Source organism: Desmodus rotundus, chromosome 9 (assembly GCF_022682495.2).
Source record: "Desmodus rotundus isolate HL8 chromosome 9, HLdesRot8A.1, whole genome shotgun sequence".
Classification (NCBI taxonomy): domain Eukaryota; kingdom Metazoa; phylum Chordata; class Mammalia; order Chiroptera; family Phyllostomidae; genus Desmodus; species Desmodus rotundus.
Window position 1 is genome coordinate 25,432,587 of NC_071395.1, and position 16,241 is coordinate 25,448,827.

The 16,241-nt window shown below is 38.7% G+C and overlaps 1 protein-coding gene across 9 annotated transcripts in view; it reads right to left on the reverse strand.

The window, feature by feature from the left end:
- RAPGEF2 (Rap guanine nucleotide exchange factor 2) overlaps positions 1-16,241 on the reverse strand; it is a 216,374-nt gene that overhangs the window by 107,439 nt on the left and 92,694 nt on the right. For 8 of the 9 annotated variants that reach the window (XM_045202499.3, XM_045202500.3, XM_024568781.3 and 5 more), the window contains one exon: positions 164-239. In XM_045202499.3, the coding sequence (XP_045058434.2) occupies positions 164-239 (76 nt within the window). Of the gene's footprint in view, positions 1-163; positions 240-14,577; positions 14,639-16,241 lie in introns of those variants that run through there. The other variant, XM_045202503.3, reaches the window with a different exon arrangement.

Below are 16,241 nucleotides of genomic sequence, written 5' to 3' on the forward strand. Positions count from 1 at the left end.
TAATTATAATGATTATGGACTCAAATTTATAATAAAAATTATAAAATAAATATATACAAATTTATGAAATATATAATATACTATTATACGTAGTTTGTGAAAGTGCTTTTATTTTGTAACTTTTGGGTGGGGAAGGAAAATGTCTTCACGGGAGTATTCTTACCACGATCATTTCAGAAGGCTCCAAAACGATGCATTCACAGCCACGCCTAAAGCTCCCTGCAGAACGCTTACCAAAACTAGAAAAGGAAAAAAAGATTTAAAAAATATAAATTGTGAATTTAAGCCAACTTTTAAGATTAATAAAAATAAAAACTAAAATCAACTATAAGAAATACATATTGGAGAAAGATTAACTATCTTTAATCATTATTTACACAGAATGACAAGGAACCATTCAAACTGTTAAATTTCAGACATATATTTTATTGGAAAATTCTAGCACAATGTTTTCAAATTAATAATGTAAGTAAAGGAGAACCAGTATGAATATGTTTTGTGTTCGGCGGCTTTAAATCATCCCGTTAGGCGAAGCTCTACAATATTCCAATAGGGATGGACATTGAATCAATGGCAAACTATTAAAAATCCAAAGAAAGTATCAAGTGTATGTAATTCTTTTCTATAACTTAAGTGGCTTAGGCTAAAATTTCTTTCACCTAAAAAGTGTATTTACTTTTCTAAATTTTCAAATCAACTTATACTAAAATGTTAAAGGAAAAGGTATTCAACTGAAGGCTCTTTTTCCTTAGCTATCAAGTGATTAAGTAGAGCGCATACTAAATGCCCACTGCTCGTGAAAATGTTGCACTAACTGAAAATGTTAGTACTCAGACAAAGCACCTTTACCCTATCTGTGAGAACTCCCATCTTAACACCAGAGCAGATTTATCCTCCCTGACAAAGCTATATGATGGCTAGAACCAGGAAGAGAAAACCCTGGCCAAGCTAGGTAATCCTGCCTTGCTCTACTATTGCACCTCCCATCTCTGCCCACTCACTCCTTCAAAAATCCTCCCTTCCCTCCAGTCAACATTTTAGTAAGCTTTTTTTTTTAACATCAATGTGTGGTTGCCTTTTGCATGCCCCACCAGGGACTTGGCCTACAACCCATGCATGTGCCCTGACTGGGAATCAAACTGACGACCCTCTGGTTCACAGGCCCAGCACTCAATCCACTAAGCCACACCAGCCAGGGCTTCAGGAACCATTTTTAATAACCTATCTTTGAGAAAAATATGAGAAAAAAAATTCTTCCAAAGAAATATTTCATCAAGCAATTTTTCCAAGTTAGTTAGACATTTTGAGTGACTCCTATGGATATTCCTGTTTTGTTTATAATACTCTATAAATGGTGGTACACAATGTATCAAACTTCATAGTGAAAAAGTCATGTAACATGAAGAGAATAGGAAAGTTAATTTTTCACTGTGTCACCGTGATCTCTAGCAAACCAACTTGACCATTCTCATATTCTAAATTTCACTCATTTGTAAGATTACCAGGTTAGACTAGGCCATCACTTAAGTACTTTCCTGATCCAAAACTGTTCTATGAAAATGAAAAACAGAACCATACCAAGTAAAAGTTCTTTTTAAAATGTTCGTTTACATTCAAACATACCTACTCACACAAACATACAAATGTCCCTTGGTGCCACTGTCAGAGATGGACAACTAGTCCTATCAAATGTATTCTCTTTGTTATTACATCTTATAAGGAACTATACAAAGTGACCTACAGATTCAAAGCAATCCTATTAAAATCCTAACTGCCTTTCTTGCAGAATCGGGAAAGCCAATGTTCAAATTCGTATGCAACTGCAAGAGGCCTTAATTAGCCAGACAATTCTGCAAAAGAACAAAGCCAGAGGACTCACTCCTCTTGGTCTTAAACTTACTACAAAGCTGCAGTAATCAAAGAGTGTGGTACTGTCACGAGCATAGACAGAAATGAAATAAAATCGAAGGTCCACAAATAAACCTGTATGTCTGTGGCCAACTGAATTTTGGTAAAGGTGTGAAGTTCATTCGATGGGAGAAGAAAAGTTTCTTCAACAAATGTGTGAGACAACAGTATTTACACATAAAAAAGAATAAAGCTGGACTCCCAGCTCTCACCATAAACAAAAATTAACTCAAAATGAAATCACTCATATAAATAAAAGAGCCAAAACCATAAAACCCTTAGAAAAAAACATAGAGATGAATAACCATGACCTTAGATTTGGCAATGGATTCTTGCATGACACCAAAAGCAAAAGCAAAAACAGGTAAACTGGACTTCATCAAACTCAAAAACTTCTGTGCATCAAAAGAACATCAAGGAACTGAAATGACAATCTAGAGAATGGAAAAACGTATTTGCAAATCATATATCTGAGGAGGGTTTAATGTCCGGAATATACACAGAACTCCTAGAATTCAACAGCAAAAAGACAAGCAACCCAGTTAAAAACTGGGCAAAGGTCTTGAATAAGACGATACAAAACTAGCAAAAAAAAAAAAACCAAACCATGAAAAGTTGAATAGAAACAGACTCACAGATACAGAGAACAGACTGATGGTTGCCACAGGGGAGGTGAGTTGCGGGGCTGGGTGAAAAAGGTAAAGGAATCAGGAAGTGCTAATTAGTACTTAGAAAATAGTTACGGAGATATAAAGTACAGCATAGGAAATATAGTCAAAAATATTGTAATCATGATGCATAGTACCAGGTGGATACTTGAAATATTGGGCGGGATCACTTTGTAAGTTATATAATTGTTGAATACAAAATTCTATTGAATATAAACTGCAGTTGAAAATTAAAATTTAAAAAAATGCAAGAAATTGTTCAACATCCTCAGTCATTAGGGAAAAGCAAATCAAAGCCACAATGAGAAACTATTTCACGCCTGATACTAAAGGTAAATGAGCCACTAGGATGGCTATCAATTAAAAAATAATAACCAGTGACGAGAATACAAAGAACTTGGAAGCTCTGTACTTTGCTGGTGAAAACATAAAATGGTGCAGTCACTGTGCAAAACAGTTTGACACTTCCCCTTAAACACAGAATTACCGTAAGATCCATCAATTCCACTGCTAGATAAATTCTGAAAACACTGAAAACAGGAACTCAGATATCAGCACACCAGTGTGCATTACAGTATCATCCACAACAGCCAAAAGGTGGAAACAGCAGAAGGATGTACCGACATGCTACACCATGCATGGGTCAGCCTTGAAAGCAGCATTGAAAGCATATTGAAAGTGCAATAAGCCAGTCACAAAAGGACAAATTGTGTGTAATTACAGTCATGGGAAATATCTAGACTAGGCAAGGTCATAAAGAAAGACAGCAGATTAGAGGTTACCAGGAGTTGGAGGAATACTTAATGGTTAGACAGTATCTGTTTGGAGCTATGGAACTTCAGGTTTGGAAACAGGCAGTGCTGACAGTTGCCCAGCAGTGTGACTGTGATTAATGCCTTGAATTCTACACTTAAAACGGTTCACGTGGCCATGTTTTATGTTTTGTATGTATGTGTGTACAATGCATATTTAACAACAAATTTTTTTGAAGTCTTATGTGACCAACTTATCAACAGAATTTTTGTTTGTCTTAATGGCTCTCAGTGTGTCAAAATTTCAGGACTTGAGGAAGAAAAAGTTGAAACTCTACTTTGACCAAAGAACATGAAACCTTTAGGGACAAAGGAAGAGTTAAGTTTGTGACCGAACTATACCATTGATAAACCTGGAACCAAGCTCCTTTCTACATTAATTAAGCAATGAGGTAATAGAAGTTGTAGTTCGAGGGAAAACCAGGAAGAGATGAGAAAAAGTAAACAAGTACTGAAATATTTTAAATCAGAGTTCTTAACAACAGTCAATTATACCTACATTTTCATTTCATCTAGCATTAATCCCATTCTTATTTTATCCTTGACCATAAGTCACAGGCCACTCCCACCACCCCATCTCTACATATATACTGGGAGATAGAAAATTTTGCTTCCGCTTCCAAATAATCATTGGACACATTATACAATTGATATAAACTCTGTAGTCAATACAGAGCTTATAAAAACTCACTAAACACAGTCCCTAGTCTTAAACAGTTTGCATTCTGCGGAAGACGAGTACAAAAGCAGCTTTGATAACAGGCAGAACAGTGAGCATCATGAGATTAATAAAAATATTATCATATTTCCTACTGCAAGTGCGTCACAAGACCAAAATGAATTTACAGAATTTCAGAATTGAAAAAAAAAAATCATATTGTAAAGGGCATCTCAGCATTTTTTTCCTTCAATCTCACACCTGAAAGTATGACATAATCCGACATGCTACAAGGGTGCCCGAAATATTTTGGAATTAGAAAAAGGCGTCCAGTGATTACAACTAGTCTTCCCACGAGAACTGCCCCTCCAGCAGTGCTCACTTCCCAGCTGGAGAAACACAGCCAACCTACCTGAAAGTCGACTAACTCAGATGCCCGAAACAACAGGCTCTGTTACTGACCTTTCCCTTTCTCTTGCTTTCGGTTAGAGCCTTTATCCACGTCCAATAATGTAAACTAGTCTTGGAAGCTGGGCGTTTCCGAGGAATAGTTCCTGGGCCTCTTCGTGAACACTGCTATAGTGCACCAAACTCACCCAGAGAGCACCAGCCCAGCGACAGGCGGGAAGGGAGCTCTTTTGGAGGGTGCATTCTCAGAGGGGGGCGAGGCTCACTCACTGGCTAGTTGAGTGAAAACTACAAATCAGCTTTTGTAATTCAGAAGGTGACTCGAATTCGGCAAAATTACAAATGACCGCCAAGAGCCTGAGGGTTACCCTGGAATGGGCAAAGATCTAAATACTGAATCTGTAAAACCTCCCTGGCTGGACGGCTGCTGCCAGGACCTCACCTGGCACAGCATCTGCTTCATTGACGTGACACGCGCAACACCACATACCAAGATAAACACAGGTATTTTATAATCTAAACACCTTAATTTTTAAAGTGATATGGTAAAGAAAGAGAATAATTAATTTAAGATAAAGTGACATGGCTTATTTTTTAAACCTTGAATTAAAGTACTTCTACAAATTAATCGCAGTCTTCTGGAAGTTTCAATCTTTCTATGTGTACATACTTATGTATTGTACAAGATACAAATATGAACACACATACATGAATAACTGTCTTTCAAAAACAAGCAAGATGTAGGTAATTGCCATTAATGAGACTTGGCATGAATATTTAAAAACCTGTTGGCCCTTTCTATACTAGTTACCAGCCTTTCCTAAAAGGCTACAAAATCAGAGAGAAAGAGAGGGGGAGTCAGAAAGATACGGTATATATTTTTAAAGAATGCCGACAGTCTTCTGGTTCGACATACTATAAAAATTTAAATATTATAGTCTACTTTAAATTCTTCTAAACTAAAAAAAAATAAAAAATAAATAAATGCTTCTAAACTGCTCTGTGTAAATACACCGTACAGCCTGGGCCTCAAGTATTCAACTTCAGTGTACTTCCGAATGTCCTTATAATCTTACATTAAACAACCAAAGATGAGGACTCAGAGTGATGCGGATTCACTTTGGGTCCATCTATTGGTTCTCCGAGATATCAAAACAAAATCTCACAGCAAATGATTCACGAAAAGATCATTTGCAGCATAACAAGCGGATTATACCTAAATGCTCATATTTCCTTAATACAACTAATTTAGGAATGGTGCCCCTCAAAATAGTTTAACAATTCAAAGTTTCACTCCTGTTAAATTAAGCTTTTGCTAAACTTCAGTACAGTACAAATTAAGAACTGCAAGTTGTCCCTAAAATTGAAATAAAGCAAGCTCAATATTTTTACAGGTACAAAATTGAATGACTTTATAATACCAAAAATATGCAGACAAAAAAAATTACTAAAAGCAACTCGTCTTCTCCATAATGCAAAATGGGGGCGGGGGGGGTGGGGAGAGAATAGCCTGGGAAACTTTCTATCAAGTTCAAGAGACACAACAAGAAGGGAAAAATGTTTGAGAATATAAAGTCTTACCTAGTTTTCATAAATACCCACAGGTAATGCCACACCAGACAGGGTGTCGCGGGCTCTTACTCTGCTAAGGCCATCGCGTTCTAAGTTCTGTGACCACATTTCCCCACCCAAGTTGACTCAAGAGCACTTTCTACCAATGTGACTTTCCACGAAAGGCGGATGCGGAGCACAGAAGCCTCTTCTATCTGTGTCCCTAAAATTGCCCTTTGTATGGGCCTCCACATTCTTGTCGCACGTCAGAACTGCCCGGTGGAATGCAATGCCTCGGTCCTGGAATGTAAACTTATTCATGTCAGACTAGACCCTGTGAGGGGGCACAGCGATCAAACGCAGACTATACTGGCAGGCAACCCTCATGTACAGAAGGATTAAACGTGGAGTACTCTAAAATACAAATGTTTCATACGTTCCTTTCTCGAAAAAGATAAGCAGTTACTAAATTTCCCCTTCCTCCCTTAAATGACTGGAATTATGCTCCTAAACCAAAAATCTATATATTTATTTTAGACTTACAAAAATATTTGCACAATGTCTTTAGATAGCAGAAGAGCAATTAACTTTAAGGAAAACAAAACTAAAAAGAAACTGCTGATGCCATCAGCTCCATTCTCAAAAATCAGTAGAATACACAGGAATAAATTTTAACAGAAGTGTAAGAAGAAAGTGGTTTGAGAGACTTAACTTAAAAATGCATTTAATCTTTTAAAATATTTTATCCCCACTCTTTAGCTCAACAAGAACAAAAAAGAAAGTAACAGCTTTTTGAAACAAAAAGCATGCACACACCAAGCACACATAACACCCTGCTGCGTGTGAATCACAAATGGTTTAGAAAGCATGGCCTTAACAGGATCATATTTCAGTATTAACTACTTGGGAAAACTAAGCACACACTTAAGCATCCCTAAATTTCTTTCAAGGCTCATTTAGAGATATTCTAACAATCATCACCCTGAACAAATTAACAGAGGTTTGTTCCAATGCACAGTGATTCTCAAGGTTTAACCTTTGCTTATAAAAATAAAGCACAGGGAAAAAAAAAATTACAAGCCAAGGCCTCATAGCTGTATTTCTTTCCCTTTCTGTTCATTTCTCCATAGCCTGTTGTCTATTTAGCTCCAGAAGCACTAAACATTTTATATTTCTGCTATTTACCATTTTAATTCTTTAAAAAAGAAATCTAACCTGCACTGTCTTCAACAGTATCTTTGAAGCACTAGGAGCAGCGATGGCACTGCCACCTCCTACAATAGGAGATCTTTTCTCTGCAGCAGTGAGCACTCCCCTTTCCCAGGGTGCTTTCTCTCAGTGAGGCCATGCGGCTGGAGCCGGAGCAGAGAGCCAACATTCCTTCTGCCGGCTAATTTCCTGCTTCGATGACCCACCCGCCCCTCCTGGCTGCAGTTATGTGTTACGTATGTTGCATGGGCACTGTTTCCGCATACCAGCCTCATGACCTCAGCGGCCGCCTGACAGACGCTCTTTATCAATTTCTATTAATTCATTATCTACTCTCTTGTAAGTCAAGGGCAAGTAGGAAAATCTGCAATGTCTGCTCTCCTGTGAGTCTTCAAGGTCAAATGCTTAGATGTGCTCAGCAGTGCAATCTTGTTATTAAAATTTACCCAAGCTGTACTACACATGTTGCTTTCCACAAAAGGAATGCTGAATGATATACCTGGCTTGAGGGATTATCATGGTAAAGACCAGCATAAATTTAAATCAAAACAGCATGTGAAAAGTTGAAAGAGGCTGCTTTTCCTCTTGTTTTTCCCTTCAAGAGTAAAAAGGTGGATCTTACCTCAGCTGCGCTGGGGCAAAGAGAGCAAGCAGTTTTTCTCTCTTGCCACGATCTAAACCAGCAAAGGACAGGGGTGTGATGATGCCTCCACTTTGGGGGTGTCTGTGCCTCGTGACCAAACTGCTAGAGAACAACTCAGCTAAACTGATCTGCTGCTATCAGTCTCCACAGTAGCACAGACAGGTCTCTGCTGATCCCAGTGCTTTGCACACAGAGGGCAGTGGCTCAGCTTGTACGAAAGTCATGGTCCACGACAGCGGTCCCCTTTAGCGTGTAGACACGCGCCTTACCCAAAATGCCTCTGTGAAGTGTTCACACTTCATTGCGCACAGCTCACCACGCATGTGTTGAAGAGACAAGGAAGCTTAGCTCTACAATGTTTTCTAAAAATGACCTCATTTTTATAAAACTCATTGAAGAGGTAAAATAAACCATTACTTTAAGAAATAACCACGCTGATCTACATAATTTGTCAAGGAGAAAAATGGTAGATGAATTCAAATAAATGGTTGTGGTCAGCCCTAAACCAGAAAAAAACATGAGTTGATCTAAAGAGTCAAGTAAGGTCTCGAGAATGCCAACCAAACATCTGATATTTTTTAGTTTTCTATGAATGCCACCAAAGCCCAGGCACCAGCCTCCCCACTTCCCCAAAACCTGGCTCAGACCATAACGGAAATTGAAATAATCGGCATGTCTTTGTAAGAGAGAACCTGGACAGCACTTCAGGCCACTGGGACAATACTGTATTCATAATTTTTGAAAGTTAAAAAACCACATTTCTGACAAAGGAAAAGCAAAAACTCTCACATATATGCAATTTCTTACAAAGATATCAAGTAATAAAATGTCAATTTATGTAAAGCACTGAATGAAATATGAACATTTTTCACGAGCCACACTTATCTTTTTTCATTTTGTCCTGTAGGTAATTCTTCCTTCTAATTCCACCCGTAAGTAATACTGGCAATATTGTTTAACCCCGGTTTCATATCTTCCCTTATATATACACTGAGGTGGCCTTACTACTTATCACCAAAAATAAAATACTTATGAATAAAGTTGATAAAGGACGTGCACGACTTGTACACTAACAACTACAAAGCTCTACTGACCTTGAAACCGGAAGTTCTGGAAGACTTAAACAGATTACGAGATACGCCCCGTTCATGGTCTGGAGGACTCAATGTAGTTACGACAGCAAGCCTTCCCGAACTGATCTACAAATTCAGTGCACTTCCAATAAAATCCTCACAACATTTGACACTAACAACCTGATTTTAAAATTTATGTGGAAAGGCAAAGACATAGAAAAGCTAAAACAATTTTGATAAAGAAAACAGATGGGGCCCTGGCTGGTGTGGCTCAGTGGATTGAGCACCGGCCTCTGAACCAAAGGGTCGCCGGTCTGATCCCCAGATCAGGGCACATGCCCGGGATGCAGGCCAGGTCCCTGGCAGAGGGCACACGAGAGGCAACCACACATTGATGTTTTTCTCCCTCTTTTTCCCCCTCCCTTCCCCTCTGTCTAAAAATAAATAAATAAAATCTTTAAAAAAAAAAAGAACACAGATGGGGATTCAACTATAGAATCTCAAAAGTTACTGTACGACAACACGAATGAAGACAATGTGAACTGGTGTGACATGTAGATCGATTCGGAACAGAAGAGATTTCAGAAATAGACACAAACAACTATGGTCAACTGATTTTTAAGAAATGTGCCAAGGCACATTAATGAAAAAAATATTTTTTTTGATAAATGGTCCTGGAACAACTACATATCTGTATGGAAAATTATAACCTCAACCCTTAACCTATACTACACGCAAAAATTAAATCAAAGTGAACCTCATACCTAAATGGAAAAGCTAAAACTGTTAATATTCTAGAACAAAAACATAAGAAAACCTTTACGACATCAGGTTAAGAAAAGATTTCTTTAAAAGGACACCAAAACTACAATCTATACAAGAAAACATTAACATGATGGACATCATTAAGATGCAAAGTTTTTGCTTTTAAAAGGCATAGTTAAGAAAAAGAGATCCAAGGGAGAGATCCAAGATGGTAGAGTAGGTAGAAGTTACATCTACCTCTTCCCAGGACCAAACTGTACAAGTAAAATATAGTACAATCAACCTGAATAACCAACTGAAGACTAGCTGAACAAAAGTCTTATAGCCGAGTACTTACAGAAGTCACATAGAGACTGGTAGGAAGGGTGGAGACCCAAAGGGCTGGCCCCACACCAATGTGTGGCAATTGAGATTGAGAATATCCCAGCTGCAAGGTCCCCCTAAGAGGCATAATGTCTTAACCCCACACCAGACTCCCCAGCCCAGAGCACCCGGCCCAAGAAGAGGAGCCCATATAACATTTGGCTACTGTAAGAAAACATTCTGTCCACTAGCGAGAGATGGGAGTCTGTTAGAAACCCAGGCACCCTCTTAATGGATCAGCACACAAAATCTCATTTGCACGCACTCACTCTGGACTCCAGTGGAGGGAGGTAGCTATGAGCAGACTGGACTCATGTGATGAGAGATTGGGTGGTGTGGCCCTGTGGAGAGCAGAAGACAAAGCCTCCAGGGTCCCTGTGCTGAGTCCCTCTCCCACACTGCACACAGAAGCCACATTTCCGGGTTGAGCACAACCCCCCACAGCATCAGCCTGGGGGAATGCAATAGCCCAACTCCCTCCCCTCCCTACTCCCCCGCCATGTCAAGCTCACATCCTGCGGAAGAGTCAGCTGCCTGGGCCCTTGGAGTAAAGGTGCAGATGACTCAAGTGGTGTCACAGACTGACTGTGTTTCTCTGGGGCAGGAGTCACCCCCCACCACCCAGCACCTGACTGTAAACTGTAATTTAATTTTAAAAATAAAAATAAAAAATCAAGAGAAAAAGCAAGCCACAGATTGGCAGGAAATTTTTGCAAAATATATCCAACAAAGGACTTGTATCCAGAAAACAAAGAACACTTACAAGTCAATCCAATTTTTTTACTGGGCAAAATTCATTTTTTAAAAAATGTGTTGTAAATGGGAGAAGTAACACGTCACCAAAAACAATATATGAATGGCCCATAAACATTTAAAAATTCCCCATAACACTGTCTTCAGAGAAATCATAATAAAGCCACAGTGAGGTTACCACCACACACCTACCACAGTGGGGAACATGACAACACTGTCAATACTAGCTGTTGGAGAAGATGGGGGACAACCGGAACCCTCCGAGTCTGCTAGGGGGGTGAAAATGTCCCAGCCACTATGGAAATCAGTTTGGCAGTTTCCTAGCAATGCCACTCCAAGGTACTTACTTCTTCAAGAGGTAATGAAAACACACATCCACACACAAAGACAGATGATCTTGAATGTTCATAGACACCAAAAATTAAAAAAAAAACCCAAACCATTCTTTTGAAATTAATGTTTTGTAAAATGTCAATGCTACATTGCCTATAAAATTCAATAGGACTTACGAAATCTGCCTTCTACTTGCACGTTGCACGGCTTGCTCAAAATAGGCCGTGAGATAATTCTGCACAGGGATGGTCAGTGAGGTACAATTTTAGTTGCCAAGTCTGTCCTCCTAAGCATCTCTTTTTTTGCTTCTGCATTCTCCCTATTTACCTACCACTCCACCCTGACCTACTGTAACCCCAACATTCTTCAGGGGATCCAATGCCTACATCATCTCTCCACATCCCCTGTATCTCTCCCCATCTGTCAGAGCACGCACCACAATATGCCTAAATCCAATATATTCATTTAAACTCGGATATCCAGCCACCTCACCCTCTTCAGATTTGGTTATAGCTGTCAAAAGCATCTCTCTGCCAGACATCCATGTTTCAAGCACAGAAACCATCTTTTACTCCATATTCTCCCTTGTCTCTCACTTCCGTCACTATGTTCCATCAATTAATCCTTTTAAATTACTCCCCCGTGTGACCTGTTAGCTCCTATTTCTGTGAAAAGACTACTCAGGCCCCTCGCCTTGGCACATCAAAGCAATTTTGATAGCGTACCTGTCTCTGGCTCACAATTACCAAATCTTCCAGCATCCTCTCCTTCTACCGACCTTAAAACCTCTATGGTTATATGTCGGTTTCAGAGTCATTGGCCCAGCCTCTCAGTTCCAATCTCAACGACCACCTGCTTGTAAGCTTTGAAAATGAGAGTGTAAGGCCCAATCCAGATTGTAGTGAACGAAAACAATCTCTAAAGACTGGGACTCAGTATTCCACCATCCTAAGGCCAAGTGAATCTAATAACCAGCTCAGTTTGGAACCCCCTGCCTTGGTCCATTATCTTTCAGAGTCTTGCCCATGTTGTCTTCTAACAATTTTTACTGCAAACACTAGGACTCTAACACAGTGTCTTTTCTGCTTACTGTTCCACATGCACATTCTAAGAAAAATTAAAACTCATACTTCTTGGGCTTGAGTAATTATCAGGCAGGCTTCTCTACTGTACTCAAAAGACTATAGTTACATCATACTCTGACATGGATAATCAATGCAGAAAACTCCTCTTCAGCCACAGTGGTGGCTGCGTACCCAGAACTAACTGTATATAAAGACTTTCTTAAGTTCACTTACATGGGGTAATGATTATAGAACCTAAAGACCCTATTCACAGAAACTCCTCATTGTGTTTCCGAAATTATGTTAAAATTCAAGATCAAGTGACAGAGTGGTAAACTCAAATGGCCCCAGAATTCTTAATAACAATTATTTATTATCTTATAGCACGTAATCCATCATTCCAGAAGCAGACCTCTGAGATACAGATACACATATAAATCCTGGAATATATATGATTTAGACCAATGAAATGAATTACTTTAAACCTAAAGTTTTCCTATCTGAAAAACTGAATTAAGTACAAATACTTAATGATGGTGTTTTCTAAATTCACCTTAATGAAGCAAACATTAATTTTTACTTATTTATTTTTATTTTATTTTTCTTTTGTTTTTAATCGAATTTATTGGTGTGACATTGGTTAATACAATGATATAGGTTTCAAGTGTATAATTGTGTAATACATTATCTGTGTACTGCATTGTGTGTTCACCCAAAAAATAATAATAAAAAAGAAGTATTTGAAAGATTTTGACCACAGGCCTAATTTTTTTAATTATATAAAAATGCTTAATTAAGAAATAACAGTTATCTTTTTTAAATAAACAAAATCTTTCTTGGCTGCCGTTTCCATTCAGTGCCATTTTGTGGTGGTTTCAGGTGTACAGCACAGGGGCACTACGTCCTTCCCCCTGACACTTCCGGGGCCCAGCTGGCACCACAGGTAGCGATCACAGTCGTCCTGACTGTGTTTCCTTCTCTTCACTGCACGTGCCCGTGGCCACGCCCTGTGCCATGTTCCCTTGTTCACAGAGGGCCCCCCACCCCCGCTGGGGCCCCCTCTCTGTGTTTATGAGCCTGTTGCTAAGTTCCTTCAGGTTCCACATATAAGTTAAATCTACGAGGCTGTTTCTGAGTGTAACAGTTACATATAATGAATGTAACACACTAAGCAGTTCAGAGCTATAAAACATAAAGTAAGCCATCGATAAAAAATAAAGTAAAAAATAGCCTGATCCCAAAATATCTGACTAAACAAATTCAGGCAGCGGTATAACTAAGAAAATAGTTATTTAGTGGTTATGTAGATCTTTAATACATGAATATTCAATACAAGAAATTAGTTTTTATATTTAATTGTAAAAACCTATAACCCTCTGAAACCATAAATGCGTGGCAAAAGAAATATCTAAAGAAACCAATAATTTTTAATATTTTGAGCTTATAGTTCATATTCTAATTGGTAATAAACATTAAGCAGATAGTTTTAAAATCCACATTATACTTAAATTCTAACACAAATTGATATACATGTCTAAGCTATTACTTCACATTATAAATTTCAACTGTTTTATTATTGAGTATTATTTTTGAACAATTTTCAGTACATCCAAAAAATAAAGTTGGATAGATAACATAGAATAAATTTATTTTAACATGCAAATACATAACTTTGTTGGCTTTAACATATATTTAATTATATATAAATATATTTATATTATGTACATATATGTGTGTGTGCATGTATATAAAATTTAATCAATGATAAAAATACAATACAGGGTCCCTGAACTATGACTAATTAAACACTTTAGTTTTATAAAGACGTTTCAATTTCACCAAGCATAATGTGACTCCCATATCAGTCTCTCTTGACAACCCCCTTCCTCTTGTTATTTTGTTACTGCTCCCAATACTGAAAGTGTGCTTCTTTAAACACAAACAAACTTAGTTGCTATATATGTAAGGGACTTCAAATTCACAAGGTAAAACAGGAATGCACACATTCCTCCAACCCCCTCTGCCCCCAAACAACTGTGGCACAAGCAGGGATTGTGAGTTCCTTCACACCTGGCGGCAGATAAACAATTCAAACATTTTACCGAGAGACACGATATTGTATTTCACTGACACACACACATCAGACTTTAAAACCTTTATGAAAGATAATAACCTTTACTTCTGCAAGAGAAATCCAAACATTACTGCAAAGAAGGAGTTCCAGGGTGAACTCGCTCATTTACACCAAAGATCATAAATGACAAATTCCCTGACTGAGCACCTCGAGCCTCAGATGACCTGTGATATCATGTCAACTACCCACACAAAACCAGCAAAGTCCTTTTCTGGAAGGCTACTCACTTACTTACTTTGTTAAGGCACTACGACAGCCAGCATTCCAAGGACTAGGAAAGCTTGCATTTCTGTCCAGCACATCTGTGAACTTGTAGTTATAGCAACCAAATTCCCAACTTGACCCAGCAGCTGAGCTCCCTCTCCAGAGAACAGTTTTGCTCTGTGCATCAGGTATCACATCAGAACATGATTTAAAAGGGGCAGGGGATGGTCTAAAAAATGCTACAATAGCATTAGCTTTCCAGGATGAAGACGTTTCGTACTAAAGCAGAAAGTACAATGAATCCCAGAAGGAGGAACATTTCCGTATATCCCATTTTTTCATTTACATGTTTTACTCTATTGCTTTATTAGAGATCGATCTTATCTCAAATTTAACACAGAATATACTCACATCAACTGCAACTAAACTCTCCCTTTAACACATGAACTCTAGTCAAACCAATTCATGTGCTTTATAATTTTATTTGCCTTATTTGTAACTTTTCCCCCAGAATATTCTTAAAAGTCTTTAATGCATGTGTCATGGGAATACCTGGACTTGAGTCAACTTTAGGTAGGACAAACAGGAATTATAGATGATGTAAGACCTGAAGGAGTGTGGCTAAGCTCATGAGGAGTGTGAGCCCAGGGCTGCGGAGAAGGCGGATCTGGCAAAGAAAGATCATCTACAAACTGAGGGAATGTGAAGGAAAACTAGAGAGCAAGTAGAACAGAGGCTGCTGGCCATCTACTCCAACATCCACTCTCCCCTTTCTCCTTAGAAGGGTATTTTTAAATTACTATTTTTAGGGGGACACATTGCATCTCAGAATAAAACACTACGTGTTTCAGGCTCCTCGGTGGCCTGAAGTGGCCATATGACAACATTCTGGACAATGAGCTATAAAAAGAACTGTTTCAAAAAAAAAAAATCCAGTTTGGATGGAAGTTAACACTTTTGCTCGTCTGCCTTTCCTCCTGCTTCTGGCTTCCACCGCAGATCTGATAGCAGGGTTCAGCAGCCACCCTACGCTATGAACTCACGCCCCTGAAGCAGAGAAGAGAGAGTGAAGCTTGGAATCTGGAGCCACCAGACCATCCTGGACCATCTACCTTCAGGGTTCTTGTACAGTAGAGAAACGGAGCTCCTGCTGTGTTTATGCAATCGTTTTATGCAACCAAAACTAACTTTGCTACAGTAGCAAAATGATACCCAATTGCCTTTTCCCCCTTCTTTTGCACTCCTACACAGATGGACTAGTACCAGCTTCTCATGAACTTGCCCCATTAGGCTGCAGCCTCATCTTTACCCTGACTTTTCTACATTAACCGGACACCCAATAAGTCACGGGTTATTGAATTACTATTTTTTAAATGGAATATGTTAGCATAATACTATTAAAATCTTTTTAAAAGTGATTTTTAAAGGGCAAGTTAAAATATAATCCTGAACCACTAATGATTCAACAAATATTTATTAAATGCTGCTCTGTGCTACAAACTGAGGAAGCAAATATACATTATACAGACCGTGACCTTGAAAAATCTTAGTGTGGTACATATATCAAAGGATTGATCTGAGAGGATTACAAAAACAGGGCTCCCAAAGCACATAAAATGTGGTGGGTGGGTAGAGGTGGGGGTGAAGGTGGCGACAATGAGGTGGATATCCCAGGCAGTCTGGGAAAGGTATGCT